The 16,460-nt window shown below is 37.7% G+C and overlaps 1 protein-coding gene across 1 annotated transcript in view; it reads right to left on the bottom strand.

The window, feature by feature from the left end:
• The window catches only part of FBN2 (fibrillin 2), a 142,539-nt gene that overhangs the window by 54,427 nt on the left and 71,652 nt on the right, over positions 1 to 16,460 (bottom strand). Inside the window, exons 21-27 of the mRNA XM_081320291.1 lie at positions 14,444 to 14,581; positions 11,900 to 11,950; positions 9,646 to 9,771; positions 7,035 to 7,262; positions 4,848 to 4,973; positions 1,954 to 2,082; positions 772 to 897 (exon numbers count right to left, since the gene is read on the bottom strand). Of these exons, the coding sequence (XP_081176417.1) occupies positions 772 to 897; positions 1,954 to 2,082; positions 4,848 to 4,973; positions 7,035 to 7,262; positions 9,646 to 9,771; positions 11,900 to 11,950; positions 14,444 to 14,581 (924 nt within the window). The remainder of the gene's footprint in view (positions 1 to 771; positions 898 to 1,953; positions 2,083 to 4,847; positions 4,974 to 7,034; positions 7,263 to 9,645; positions 9,772 to 11,899; positions 11,951 to 14,443; positions 14,582 to 16,460) is intronic.

Genomic DNA, 16,460 nt, shown 5'->3' on the forward strand with positions numbered 1-16,460 from the left:
TTGACGTTCCTGGAAACGAGAAGGGCCTGCGGAGACTGACACCAACCCGAGTGCCCAAGCGGGTCTTCTCAGCATCAGGCAAAGTAGCTCACATGCAAAACAAGCCCGGCAGAGGAGCCGGAGCAGCTCCGCTGGTGGGGGCGCGTCTCGGCCGGGCCTTGCAGGATCTGGGCCGGGCGCCTCTGCTCGCCGCTCCGGCTCCTCTGCCGGGCTTGTTTCGCGTGCGAGCTACTTTGCCGGCCGCTGCTGAGGGAAGATCTCTGGAGAGGAGCATAAGGTGAGCTGCTGCATTTCCCAGCCTCGGCTTATACTCGAGTCACCAACTTTTTCCATTTTTGGGGGGTAAAATTAGGGGTCTCGGCTTATATTCGAGTCGGCTTATATTCAAGTATATACGGTAGATTACATACTGCTTCACAGTGTTTTACAGTCCTCTCTCAGTGGAGGATTTGGTGGAAGCAAAGAATGGCATTAAGGGTAGAAAAGTATCGAAACTTATAGTGAATGGTGTTGGTGTAAGTTAGATTTAGTTAGTTTTATTTTCTTTTATATCTTGCTTTTATTTTCTTTTGTTTATTTGTTTCTTCTGTTCTGAAATTTGCATAACACTGCTTTCCCTAAAAGGAAACAATATGATGGGTATATAGGTAATCCAAATGTTCCAGACAAAACAATTTTTAATGCATTAGTGGACAAATTTATATTATGCTATTGCAACATCATAGGTTATTTATTCACAAAATAATTTATTCATAGATGCATGAAACTTACCCACACATTCTTCACGTGATGAAGATAATTCATGCCCAAGAGGACAGTCACACTGAAAGCTTCCTTCAGTATTCAAGCATTTCCCACCTCTACAAAGAAGGGGGTTACGTTCACATTCATCTATGTCTGAAAAGATTTTAAAGGACATGTTAATTGCCAATAAAGGGAAGCAACAAGAAACAATTACATTCTAAGACCCTGTTTATAAAAACAATAACAATGTATCTCATCTACATTTTGTAATAATAATAATAGATACTTTATTTGGCCAAGTGTGATTAAACACACAAAGAATTTGTCTCCAGTGCAGAAGCTCTCAGTGTACATGCAAAGCAAAGAATAATGATATTACAGGAATATGGGTAATTTGATGCTTACAAAATCCTATTTAGACTTTTAAAACACAATGTATTGAGATTTCCTTTACTGCTATTTCTGAGGTTCTTTTATATATTCTAATATATACAAAAGGATAATGTGCCACCTTTTTATAGATCTGTTTTAGACTATAAGCAGCAAAATAGGTGCTAAGACCCACATGCTTTTCACAAGTGGTATCTGAACTTTTGCTATTGCTGAAAAATCTTTTTCTGTAGATAAATCACTATTTAGTTTAATGGATTGCTAGTTGTTCTGAAAGAGAAAGAGTTTTATGTTTAGATTCCGATTCTATTAGTCCCATAACAGCTTACTTTGTACTATTATGGGATACCATTTCTCTGAGTAGTATACCAAATAAAAATGCAAAATAAAAATAGCACATATCACTAAAGCAAACTGAAGTAATTAATTGGCAATCAGGTTTCAAATACATGTAAAATCTAACATAGTATATAACATAACATGTGCATGCAGCTCCATTTGTGTGAGTGGTAGGCATGTGCACCCACCACAAGCACAAATGGAGTGCAAGTGCATGTGCTCGGCCTTTGCTTGGAGAAGTGGGAATGCGGGCACATGTGCTCGCCCACCACTTCCATAGCCCAATTCCAAATGGCTGAAGACTTGATAGTGGACCATGGCCACTATCAAATGGGGGGACCCATGTTACATAACGTTACATTACGTAATGTAACACAACATAATATATTAAATTGTTCCCCAATTGTAAGAATTCTCAGTCCAACGCATGTGGAGAATTTGAAGCTGGAAAAAAAGCTGCACAAAAACTCCACCACTCACCCATACAATTTTTCATCATCATAAATCCACTTTCATAGCCCTCAAAGCATTCACAGTCAAAGCTTCCTGGAGTGTTGACACAGGTGCCACTTCCACAAAGATCAGGTGAGATACGGCATTCATCAATATCTAGTTACAGAATAAAAAAGGAAACAATATGTTATTGTAACACAAGCATCAAATAAATTAGTTCTCCAAAGAACAGAGACAAGAATACAATTCAAATGCAGAGGCACTAGGAGCCTTACAATTATTGAAACTGATTAGAAGAATGATGACTGAAACAAGAAGGTGATATTTATATAATGAAAGGATGCACTGCTATAACTAGTAATTTCTACAATTATTGACAACCAATCATTCTTTATTCCTTCTCATTCTTCTCAAACTTCTCCATCTTTCTCCTGAAATTATTCATAAGCAAATGACCTATTTTCTTAAGGTGGGTAGAGGTTAACCTTTTTGGGGTCCTAGGATACTGTCTGCACTGTGGAAAATAATACCACAAGTATCCCAAATAGATATATCATGGAGTCTGCAGTAAGGGTGGTCTAGATCTATACTATGCCATCCATCTTTGTAGTGCATTCTTTATAGTACATTCTGAATCTGGAAACAGGTAATGTGAACTAGTGTTCATTCTGGAGGCCCTGTTAATGTTAATTAGCATTTGAATTTACAATAACCAGAACTAGATATATTTTATGTTGATATTCATAAACTTTTTGGTACTATCATATCTGTAATATGCATGTTAATTTTATAAGTTACTCTGTGTGGATGGATGGATGGATGGATGGATGGATAGTGGGGTGGGTGGACGGTTAGACAGACAGACAGATACTGCCAGGAGGAAAACCAAAGGCCTTATTGATTGATTGATATTGAAAGGCACCTCTTTCACATTGCTCTGTGATCTCCAGATAGTTGACTGTCAAGTATGGCAACCAATAAGCCTCCTTTTGCTGCATTTTCTTTTCTGCTTCAAACCCTTACTAATGAATGTAGAGGAGGGCAGGCACATAGTTTCTTCTCAAATTGGCTGGACTAGAAAGGAAGTGAAACGAGCCAATCTAAATTCTAAGACTGAAGGAAGGCTTCAAGTATACTCTTCCCAATCTAGCAGGCCGAACAGGAAGAAAAAATAACTAGCAGTCAGGAGGCCTCCCAGGAACAAGGCCTCTTCCTGACTTACTCAGTTGACATTCAAATCCCTCCCTACACATTATGAGAGAAAAGAAAGGAAGGAAAATATGTTGAGTATAATATAATAGCATGAGTATAATGTGGGCTCTATTTTTTTTTATTATTTAACTGGACTGGGAAACTGGCCTTGCTCCCCTAATGAGAGAATTGACCTTTCTTCTAGTGATGAGGTGACTTTATATCAGAGGAATAGGAACTCCTCCTGATTACGTGATAGGGTGTAAGAATTCAGGGCAACATTTTCTTTCCAAACTTTAAATGAAGGCAGGAACATTTTTATGAATGCAATCTTTATAAAAACAAGGAAAACAATCTTTATAAAAACAAGGAAAACAATCATTATATAAACAAGGAAATAACTGCTACAGCAATATTAATACCAAGAAAACCTTGATTTACATGTCTTGCCACACACATTTTAGATTACTCTGGTGATTTAATTTCCATCGTTCCAGAACAAACTTCTTTTCACTTTAAATGTGCAGCCACCCACAATGCAACCCACTATTCTTCACAGATGTATAAAGCCACTCACTAAATCTCAGATTTTTTTAGATGCTAAAGAATTATTTCTCCTTTCAGAACAATGTTGAACAGTGACTTATTTAGAAAGGTTGAAGCCATATTTAAACAAACTTAGCCAGTTGATGATAATTTAAATAACCTGCCTTTTTTTCTTGCCTCTGTGAAAGTTTTCTATTTTTTTTTTACATTAGTACTATTGTTATTTTAAATACAGTGGTACAACTATACTTTAAGAAATCTTTCTAAGCATTCTACTGTCAACAAGAGTCTTACCTATGCTTTTCTCCTTATATTAAAAAATATGAGATCTGTATTTTTAAAAAGACACACAGACTATATTAGTGACAGAACGTGGTGATCTAGGAGTACAGTGCAAAATGGGCTTAGCATTTTTAAATTGTGGCATTATGTAATAAAATAAATCGAGATAAATATCTTCTATAGGCATGCTTCATATTAGTATAATCTATCAAAGACAAAAAAACTGAAGAAAAATTTGTTGCTTTTGCATGTTCTCTCATTAACAGTTCTTGAAAGAGCAAAGAATTAACAACGCCTGCAAAGAGAAGACAGAGCTAGAAGGCCTCAGGGCTAGGGGCTAGCAACTATTGGAAAGTAAAAAGCTCCTTTACCTCTATTTGGAAGAAATTCTTTTCTGCTTTTCATTAAAGTAGCCCAACTTTTCTATTTTTAAAGCAGTATGCTCTCATGGGAGCCTGAAAAGTTAGCCTGCTTTAATGAATAGCAAACAGTTGTTTACATGAGAGGTCCAAAACACGTCTGAATCATTTTCAAAGCATGCACAATCTTACTTACAAACATTGAATTCACACAGTGTAGATCTTAAACACCTGTAGATAGGCCAGTGCATAAATATTTTTTCAAAATATTTTTAAAATGAAAAATAAACAAAAATTTATTAGTTTTAATAGAAAAATGGAAAGCGGGTAATTGTTCAACATTACATACCATCTAAATTTAGATTGGTAGGAATGTTGAGAAAAACAATGTTGTAGTTTTCTAATGAAGATTAGAGGCTGACATCAACGCTTTACAAACTTTATTTATTACAAAATCTCTGCACATGACCAGCAGTGAGAATCTAATGACAGCAATAAGAGTCTCTTAACTGATAAAGCAATGTAATCCCACCTCAAATTTACCTGTACAATTTCTCTCTTCCATATCAAGTGCAAATCCATTGTTACATCTACATTTGAAGCTTCCAATTGTATTTCTACATTTGCCATTTGTGCACAAGCCAGAGAACATTTTACATTCATTTATATCTGCAACAAGAAAATAAATGCATACTTTACAGGTACAAGAGATTATTTATCAAATAGAAAAATATACTCATACACCAAAGGAATACATCTGGATTGTTATAAATAAGTGATTAATGGTTTTAATGTTTCCATTCATTTGGATGTCTTGTATTTATTTCGTAGATCTTTTCATCACAAAATAATTCTCCAAAGAAAATTCAGACCACTGTGAATTTGTTATGAAACCATACTTCCTCAAAGTGCATAGTAAACTCTTTCATTTTTGCTTTAATATGATGAGCAAGGAAGATACCATTGTTTAAAATTAGGAATTGTGCTTCTTTGTGATTGGCAGTTAATAACGTATCACTTAGATTAAATAAGAAAAGGTATAGATTTATTCTGATGTGGGCAATTAAATAATTAAATTACCAAGCAAGTTTGTGAAGTCATCATTAAAGTAATAACATCCAGTATACAGAAGGGATGTTTTTGTACAAAAAATAATAATTCTCAAAATATTGCCTAGAAAACTGCTTCTCCACGTAGTTAGCAGGAGTTAAGATTAGTAAAATGCAAAAACAAAAGAAAACAAAAAGAAACAAACAAAATCCTAAGGAAAGGCAGCTTGGTTTAATGATTAAAGCACTAGATTTGAGTGGAGCTCTCAATTGGCTGCATTAGGTACAGAAGCCAAATGAGTGATTTTGACCTCTCAGCTGTAGAAAGACAGCAATGGCAAACAGTGTCTGAAAATGCTGCCTGTAAAAGGATAAAGGATAAAGGGATAGATAACATGGCCAAATCTTGCATTTCTAAGAGGGCCCCCTAATTATTCAGACAGTAGTCTGGGAATTATAAATGTGTATTACCAAATAATTTCATTCCTTCACAGAAAATTAGGCTCAATAATTCAGTTAACTGTATAAAGAAATATTATTGTATTTATGATTATACCTGCTTCAACAACCCAGAGATAAAAATACTGAATTGAACAAAATCTCTTTGGCTGCAATTCAATACATAAAGACTTGGATAAGTGCTACTGAATGCCATGTATAGGACTATATAATACTAGTATATTTCACAACTTTTGAAAGAACCTTTTGTCATCCTGAATACAGTGGTAAGATGTACTTTCCACAGTCGCCTTTCAATTACACAATGGTAAAACTAGACCTTATAAGGCAGATGTATTTAGTAGTTTCCTGACAACTGTAACGAAAAACATCTGTTAGGAATGCTGTGCTTAAATGTTTCTTCTCTAACCATTTTCCTAGTCAAAAACACTTTTCTCGGCTATTTCTCATTTGAGAGAGAAAATGTATGGTTTTGGAATATGATTTTGAGTGGAAAATATCTCTAGGGGAAAGAACTTTCATTCCTCACCAAATTCACAATCCTTTGTAGCTGTTTCAAAAGAAGAGAAAAGACAAAAGAAAATACTTATTTGTTTTTGCTTGAATAATTGCATCATGCACGGCATATAATATTTCATATGTTTTGGAGAAGATCCTCCAAGCATAGCAAAGGAAGGAAAAGACTGGGCCTATGTTGATTGTTTCAACAACTGTGTATCTCATAAAAGGACTTATCTGTTAAAATTATACAGGTAGTTCTCAATTTATGACCACAATTGAGAGCAAAATTTCTGTGTTAAGTAAGAAATTTGTTAAGTGAGTTTTGCCCCATTTCATGACTTTTCTTGCCAGAGTGAATCATTGCAGTTGTTAAGTAAGTAACATGGTTGTTAAGTGAATCTGGCTTCTCCACTGACTTTGCTTGTCAGAAGGTCACAAAAGATCACATAAACCAACGACAATGTAACCGTCATAAACATGAGTCAGCTGCCAAGCATCTGAATTTTGATCAAATGACTATGGGGATGCTGCAACGGTCATAAGTGTGAGAAATAGTCACAAGTCACTTTTTTCAGTGCTGTTGTAACTTTGAATGGTAACTAAATGAACTGTTGTAAGTTCAGAACTACCTGTAGTTGGTGGATTATGAGTCCTTGTTAATGGAATTTTTTAAAAAAATATTAATGAAGTACATAAGGTTTGTCTGAAAATTATTCCTTACCTTTGTAAAATGGCCTTCCAGTTAAAATGTCCCCACGATTGGAGAAGCCTGGACCTCTGGGGCATAAGTCTTCATATTCTTTTGTGCCTGGCTTGGGGCATTCCTCACAGTCTGAACCCCAAGCAGCACCTATAGCACAGCAACATGAGTCCATACGGAATTTTCCAGGTATAGGTTGAACACAGTCATCTTCATCCCATCTCAGATAACACTGCTCCATTCGGATATCTACATGTGTCATTAAAAGCATCATCACATGTGGAAGTGTTTCTGCTGTATTTATTTGTATATGCTGTAAGCCAAGGGTCTCCAACCCCTGTGACCCATTGGGAACATTAAAACTATATTCAAATGTGTTGATTAGTTTACTGCCAGTTAAAAGTAATAGAATGTTAATCAGCATGCGCATTCACACAACGGGTATATATGATGCTCATTATGTGAGCAGATATGAAAACTAATATGACAGATAAATATGATTTTCAATTGTACTTAAGTCAAATCTAATAAATATTAATTATAATTAATCCAAATTAAATATGAATTTTTAAAAATGCTAATTCTTCCACAACTATGTTTGAAAGTCTTTCTTATGGATTAATAATAATAATAAATTATAGGAGACTGTTAAATACTTCTTTAAAAAAGTATTTTCAATATTGTAGAATTTAATACAAAGCAGCATATAAACAAGGGGCAGAATTATGAAAACAGCATGGTAGATTTATGTTGTAAGACCTGACTTTTTGTATATGCATTATAACACTGCATGCATGTACAAAAGGAGCAGAACCTGCAGTTATAACATCACCATGCTGCTTTCTTCATCCTGACAAGACAGACCTGCAGAGGTATATCTTTTTAGAAGTAATTTTAGGTGTATTATGTATTCTGAATATATTTCTATATTACAACAGAATTAGAAGCCCGGGCGAGGCAGCGGGCGAGCGAGCGAGCGTGCTCCGCAGGGCAGGCTCTCTCCGCCGGGACGCGGGCGGCGGCGGCTGGCTGTAGCTTCGGGGCGGCACCGCTGGTCCCGGGCGAGGCAGCGGGCGAGCGCGCTCTGCAGGGCAGGCTCTCTCCGCCGGGACGCGGGCGGCGGTGGCGGGCTGTGGCTTCGGGGCGGCGCCGCTGGTCCCGGGCGAGGCAGCGGGCGAGCGAGCGAGCGTGCTCCGCAGGGCAGGCTCTCTCCGCCGGGACGCGGGCGGCGGCGGCTGGCTGTGGCTTCAGGGCGGCGCCGCTGGTCCCGGGCAAGGCAGCGGGCGAGCGAGCGAGCGCGCTCTGCAGGGCAGGCTCTCTCTGCCGGGACGCGGGCGGCGGCGGCTGGCTGTGGCTTCGGGGCGATGCCGCTGTTCCCGGGCGAGGCAGCGGGCGAGCGAGCGAGCGTGCTCCGCAGGGCAGGCTCTCTCCGCCGGGACGCGGGCGGCGGCGGCTGGCTGTGGCTTCGGGGCGGCGCCGCTGGTCCCGGGCAAGGCAGCGGGCGAGCGAGCGCGCTCCGCAGGGCAGGCTCTCTCCGCCGGGACGCGGGCGGCAGCGGCTGGCTGTGGCTTCGGGGCGGCGCTGAGATGAGGAGGGGAAACGCAGGACTGCCGCCACCTCTACCAGCCGTTCCCGCAGGTCTCACACACACACACAAACACACACACACACACACACACACGCACGAGGAGGGAAACAACGCTTGACTGCCGCCTCCCTAGCAGACCTTCCCTGCGGGATGTGCTGCCAGGAAGCCTGGCAGCCTGATGAGCGGACCCTGCGAACCATGGCCGAGCCAGCTCCGGGATGCTGCCAGAGTCAACGAGCGGCTCGTGGTGGCACAGAATATAGATAGGTATGTTGCTAAGAAGGGGACAAGCTTATACTTATACTCGGCTTATACTCGAGTCAATAACTTTTTTCAGTTTTTGGGGGTAAAATTAGGGGTCTCGGCTTATACTCGAGTCGGCTTATACTCAAGTATATACGGTATGTTATTTTGTGGTGAGAGACATAGCCCTGTTTTTAATTTTATTGTCATGTAGTTGTTTTGTAAAATTAATTCAATATGCATTGCAAAATGCTGGCATTTAACAAGTACAAATATAATGTGAAATTCTAAGAAGTGGGTGGAAAATATATCTGCAAATGAACCAGTAAAAACAAAACAGAGGCTATTGCATACTTTTTCCTGAGCATTTCGGTCATTCTATGATATTGAGAAGAGGTCTTTGGTGGAAGCAACTTCCATTTATTAACAGATTTCCTTTCCAATAAGTATGATCAATACATGTGAATTTAACTATGCATGTACGTGTGGGTGTATGTTTGTGTTTGTATGTGCGCATACTTCTAGCAGGTGCAATTCTTGTCTTTAGCCAATCTAAATCTGTAGTTAAACCTGAACATGTGCACAATAAATGCAAAAAAATACCTGTTCTATCTCATTTTTCTTCGGTTAACAAAGACATCTAAAATTCTCAGACTTGCAGCTCTTCGGCATTTGGATGATAATAGACTGGAAAAGGCTAACGTGCATGAGTGATAAAAATTGAGGATCTCTTTCACTGCGTAACTTGTAGTGGCTTCTGTAGGTAGATAGAAGCTTAAGGGAAATATCTTGAATACTCACCTAAACACACCCTGCCAGTTCCATCCAGTGTCAGACTGCTGGGACACTCACAGTGAAAAGAGCCTCTGCTGTTGATGCAGCGCCCATTGGGACACACCCCTGGAAAAACTTCACACTCATTTACATCTGATAGATAAGATAATAGAAGCAAGTTTACTATCTACTCTTATAGCCATACTGTATATCAGAAATATAAGATAGTACAGGTAGTCCTCAACTTAAGACCACAATTGAGCCCAAAATTTTTGCAGTTAAGTGAAACTTTTGTTAAATGAGTTCTGCCTCATTTTACGACTTTTCTTGCCACAGTTGTTAATGAATCACAGCAGCTGATTAGTTAGTAACCTGATTGTTAAGTGAATATGGCTTCCCCATTGACTTTGCTTGTCAGAAGGTTACAAAAGGTGATCATATGATCTTGGAACACATCAATGGTCATAAATATGAACCAGTTGCCAAGCTCTGAAGTTTGATCACATGATCATGGGGATGCTGGAAAGGTTGTAACTCTGAAAAATGGTCATAAGTCACTATTTTCAATGTTGTAACTTTGAATGGTCACTAAATGAACTGTTGTAAGTCAACGACTATCTGTATCTTTCTTACAAACAAGTTACATTTTATTTATGCGGCTATATTTTTTTGAAATAAGAAGGAAAGTACAAATAAGGGTACAATGCTTCACTGAGCAGTGAAACTTTATTTTGAATATTTAGTCAAAATTGAACTGGCTTATTTTTTAAAAAAATGAGAGATGATTGTGCAGATATCTGTTGAGATTAAACCTAAAATTTTATTGGATTCATAGTTTTTTGTTTTCTATAGACTGCAGCTAAAATCAGGATTCAAAATGGATTTTTCATATAACTTTTGAATTGCAAAGAATTTGATTACATACACTTAGGAAATATTTCTTAACCCTAAGAATAGGTAGCTAACATAGTTTTTTTTTTAATGGCAGTCATTTAGAAGATCTGGTCCCCTACCTGAAAGAAGAGGTTGATCAAAAGGTGAAAACCATGGATAGGGAGGGGGTCCTTTGACCAGCTTTGGCTGGTGTGTCACTTGTGGCTCTTTTTACAGCAAGAAATTTTTGCAACAGTGACTTTTCGCCTTACACCTTCATATTAGAATGTTACAACAACAGTCTGCCTTTCAAGATCATTCAGAAAGTACAAACAATAAAGAACGCAGTTGCTCCCTTGCTGACAGATGATAGCTGCATTAGCAGATTAAAAACAGTTTTGTGGGTAAAGCAGAATTCTGACAGCAATTCAAAGTGATAGGATACAACTATAAAGCTTTAATTCCTGGTTACTGTTGGAACCATCTCCTTTGAATAGAACAATTCTCTGCAATTCTTTAAGGGATGCTTCAGGTTCTGACCTTATAAGAAATATGGAGAGTAAATCCAGAGCCAATTGACCTACTCTCCATATATCGCTATGAAACAGCTCGCCCAGAAGTACAATTGACATTTATTCACTGAATTTTCAGAAAGTGATTTAAAAGGTTCTGTAACTGAATGTTTCTGGCTGCCTTAGACTAGTTTTGGAGAATATTTTTATATTTATATTTATTTAACTAGCTAGTTTAATAATTTGATTTAGTTGCTTTATTGTATGCTTTAATGCTTTTAGTACTCAAAGACTTGGGATAGAATAATATACAATTTCTTCAATAAACAAACACATAACTGAATAAATACATTCGCTGTAATGGTATTATTGCCTTAAGTCCTTCCACCTCTTCCAAAACAAAGACCTTTCTATAATGAAAACAATTAAGAGGGAAAATAGCTTTATTACTTCCAAAAGTAAGCTGGAAGAAAACAATACTATGGACTTCCATATTGCTAACAAGAAAACTTCATGGGTGTGCTTGAATAAGCCATCATGACTTCTTTAGTAAAGCAGCAGGATGTAGCCAACCATGGCTGATCTCAAAAATTAAGCAGGATTTGATCTGGTCCATAATTAAGTGGGATACAACCAAAAAATACCATAGCTCTAGGCTAGATTGGAAAGTTGGAAAATACTCCTAGAAGAACCATTTCTATTTTGTTGCCAGAAAATAACTGGAACCTGAAGGAGTTGAAATCAATTCAAAGGAAAGTTTGCAACAGTATTATTCTAAAATAAAAGAGAGTGTTCATTGGAGAACAATAAGTAGATTTCAAGAGCAATACGGATCATATAAAATACTTTCATTTTATTTTGTAAGTTAAAATAACTCAAATAGCTAACAAGTTTACCTTCACAAGAAACACCTTTGACTCTTGCAAATCCTCTAGGGCAGGCAGTATCTGTAGGAAAAAAGAAGAAACATTTAGAGAAATAGACACACAGACACACACAATTACATAAATTAATTTAGAAGAGGATAAACCACAGTTTTAAAAAGGGGGAAAGTTACTACTAGCAATATTAAGGAAAAATGTACTTAGAGAGTGATTGTTGGAATAGTAAAAAATAAGACTGATATTGCAAATGCCACTACCCTAGTAACAAAATATTTCATGCTCTATTAATTAAATATATATTAACAAATCCACGTCAGATTTGCATGTATTTACTCATTATCCCATATCTCCCATTTCAAAAGAAAAACTGGAAGTATACTCAGTATTTTTCCCTAATACATACACTTTATAGAACTTTACAAAACATACACTTTTATAAGTATGGGTGTATGTACATGCATACCTGTGCATATCCAGGTTAGGCAGGACTTCAGATTCGAAGAGAAAAAATATTTATTAAATTTATAAATATATAACATAGAGATATAATAATATCGTCTAGAGCACATGGCTGGTTTTTGCATCATCTGTCAATAACTCCTTAAAGCAGCTGTAAATTTTATCAGGATCATGCAGCTGCAGCTGCTGTACAATGTTAGGAGGATGTTTTTTATTTATGTAATGACTGACAAATGCCATTTTTCCCTTGAATGCAAAATTCTGTATATGTACACACACACACACACACACACACACACACAGAGAGAGAGAGAGAGAGAGAGAGAGAGAGAGAGAGAGAGAGAGAGAGAGAGAGAGAGAGAGAGAGAGAGAGAAGTTCTGGCAATGGTCACTCATGATCTTATCACCTCACCCACTACATACACTATGTGGGCCTGAAGGCTAGTCTGAAAATGGTAAATGTATACATGCGAGTGCATGAAGGCCATGTGGGACTCTTTAGTACAGAGGTCCCCAACCTTTTGGGCACCAGGGACCGGTTCTGTGGAGACAAGGTTTTTCCGCAGACTGGAAAGTGTGTGGTTTTGTGGGCTGTCTGCATCCTACGGATGGGACTTTGCTTGTTTGTGTGGACCGGATGCTGGCATGCCATGGCCCAGTACCAGTCCACGGACCGGGGGTTGGGGACCCCTGCTTTAGTATATCCATAAACCCCTGTAAAGGAGACATTTTCTTGGCTACAAATTGGTTCAATGTACAAGTGCCTTAAGACTTGGTTACCAGTGAGATCATTTACTCAGATAGAATCTGTCTGCCAAAGGCATGTCTGAAGAAAGCTTGCTGACATTTACCATATCCAGTGAGATACAGTGGAAAGAAGTTGAAGAAAAAAACTTTTCAGGAACACCCAAACATCAGAAATAAGACCTGTAGCTTCACTCCTGATACACAAGAAGCTGCCAAAAACAGCATTTTAGAAAAGCATTTGGGACTACAGAGTGAGGGACATTTTGGTATTGCTGTACTACAGATAGTCCTCGACTTATGACAAGTCACTTAGTGACCATTCAAACTTATGACAGAGCTCTCCAAAAACTACTTACAGACTAATTTCAAAGTTAGTGTCCTGTGATCACATGACTGTGATTTTTTAATTTATTTTTGCAAATTTCAGGTGTTTACTTCTGGTTTCCAGCAAAAAAAGGCCCATTGGGTAAAATGGATTTGCTTTATTATGTTCGATTAATGAGCACTACAAAAAAATGTAGTGACCTACCTAACAACCTCAATGACTTAATACAGTGATTCTGGCCTCAATTACAGTCATAGGTCAAGGACTTACTGTAAACTGTCAAAAGTCAGAATGATTAAAGCAGCATAAAGGCACTTTAAATAAAAAAAATATCAACACATAAAACTATAGGTAATCTTCAATGTATGACTGGTTACTTAACAACTATTGAAAATTACAATGGATACCCCCAGGTTACTTAAGACCCATTTTTGAATTATGATGGTTACCCCTGCCTCGGTCACATAATCAAATTTTGGGAACTTGGCAACCGGCTTATCTTTATGGCCATCTGCAGTGTCCCATGGTTATGTGAATGTGATTGGCAGGTTTATAGCTTTTTTTCTTTCTAGCATTTACTTCTGGTTACCAGTAAGGGAAACCTGATTCACTTAAGAACAGCAGTGTTCACTTAACAACCACTCCAAAGGATGTAAAAAAAAAAATCAAATCCAGTCACACAATGACTTCACTTACAACCACAATGACCTACAACCATAATTCCAGGCTCAATTATGGTCATAGGTCTTACATATAAATAAGTTTATTAAATTTATGTGCTACCTATTGCATCAGAGATGACTTTGGGTAGCCTACAAACATTAAAACTAGTGCATATTAAAATAATAAAACAAAAAAAATAACAAGAATAATTAATATATTAAAATTTCAACTTTTAACACCAAGTAAACTGTGTGGTATGAAGCTGAAATCTAATTAGACACACATACACACACAACTATGTATGTATGTATGTATGTATGTATGTATGTGATTTAGAGAACATCATGAAGTAGAAATCATACCAAATTCGCAACGCTCACAAGGGCTACCCCAAGCAGCTCCCAGAGTAGCACAGCATTCTGATTTCAGAGTAGCTCCGTTAAGGTTTACTTCACAGCGATTATCTTGGATGTTCAGCCAGCATGTTCCTTTCAGACTATCTACAGTAAATTAAAACACAGTAAGGCCTTCCTAATTCTTCTGTGGTAAAGCATATTCATTATAAATAAACACAGAATAACTACTGATATTGTAGAAATTTACTGCTAGAGCCTTTCAAACTGGCTTGTCAAATTTTGCTGCTATAGTATTGCTATAAATCAGGCAATGATTTATACCAAAAACATTTGGCAAAATACATCTAGCAATTTATCTTTTGAAATCCCACTTTCCCTTTACGATAACTTTCTTTCATTTCTTTTTCAGCATAATTACAAAAACATCTCCCTCTCTCCCAATTAGAACACAGAACATATATTATAATGGGAGAATATAAAAAATGCCTTTATGCCTTTGACACCAGGGCAAGGTCTTGAACTTTTACTTTTTTAATTTTCAATAATATTAAAACAACATTTGTTCATTGTCTAGCATATTAACACCTTAATATAATTATGAAATATCAAATACATAATACAGAAAGTTGGAAAGGATCTTGAAGGTCTTCTAGTCCAACCTCTTATCCAAGCAGAAGACCTATACAATTCTGGAGAAATGGCTGTCCAATCTCTTCTTAAAAACCTCCAATATTGGAGCACTCACAACTTCTGGAGGCTAGTCATTCCACTGATTCTCACTGTTCTCATTGTCAGAAAATTTCACCTTTGTTGGAGGTTGGATCAAATAGAATGAAGCAAGGAGGTCTCACTCTCTCACTAAAGGCCTCGTTGTTTACAATTCTTCTAAAGAACAGCAGAATGGAGATTTGGATGGCCTAACATTCTTCTGTTGTTTAGGAGAGCCATGAAGACCAGGGTCCTTACTCAGAACTTAGGCATGGGATAGGACAACCCCTTGCCTCATTCTATCCAGCCTGATCTTCATGCCATTTCTTCATATGATTTATTCCCTTTAATTGGTTCTTCTGATAATTTCTTGCTTTCAATTATTGTGAGTTATCTAAATGACACAGTTCATGAGGAGACCTTGTCAGTAATTAATTAAAATTAATTCTTCTATTAACAGCAAACAATGGAAATTTTTAATTAGGATTTTTCTAAATGTAATAAATGTATTAACTGCAAATTACATTGCATTTTTATCTGTGGTATATTTAAGATTCACTAAATAAAAGACAAATCCTTTTTGTATCATTATAATTTGAAACTTTTTTCTCAAGTTTGATAGCATTTTCTTGAAGAAAAAAGAATTTTAATCAGAATGTCACCAGGGTGGCTTCTGGTTATGTTGTCACAGCGAGGCAGATGCTTGAAGATGAGCTCTGTCTTCCGCGTTTGATTTTGCCCCACTGGGGGACCTTGAAAAGGGTCGAGAGCTGCCCCACAGAGGCAGCAAGCAAGGAGCCTTGTTTGATCATGGGGGTGTGTGGCAGCCCTCCTGTTTGATCTGAGGAAGCCCTCCAAACTGGCGGGGGAAAGACTGGCTACATTCGCGTAGCCAGTCAGAAGCTGCTGTCAACGGAAGACACCAAGCACTACTAAGCAAGTTTGCAGCAATGTGGATGAAACTGGGTGAGATCTAAGCTTCTCTTTATGAATTTAAGACCTTTTCCTGAAAATCTGCCCAAAGCACTCCTCCCGAAGAGAAGGGAAAGGGAACTTCCACCCCATTTCCTTAGGAAAGTGGCAAATTAATTACCTGGGGAAAAGGAGAAACCTAGAAGACTAACTTGGAACTAATACATAAATATGACTTGGAAATTTGGGGACTAAAAGTGTTTTCTAAGACTTTTTTTTAAAGGCTGGAAAAGTTTATAAGTTTTGGTTTTAAAAACTGAAAAATGGCATTCATGACATCTAGTGGTGAATGTATGGCACTACAATTTACTTTTGCCTAAAAGCAACCTGGCTTGAAGCCCAG

This window comes from Vipera berus (genome assembly GCF_964194415.1).
Source record: "Vipera berus genome assembly, chromosome: 2".
Lineage (NCBI taxonomy): Eukaryota > Metazoa > Chordata > Lepidosauria > Squamata > Viperidae > Vipera > Vipera berus.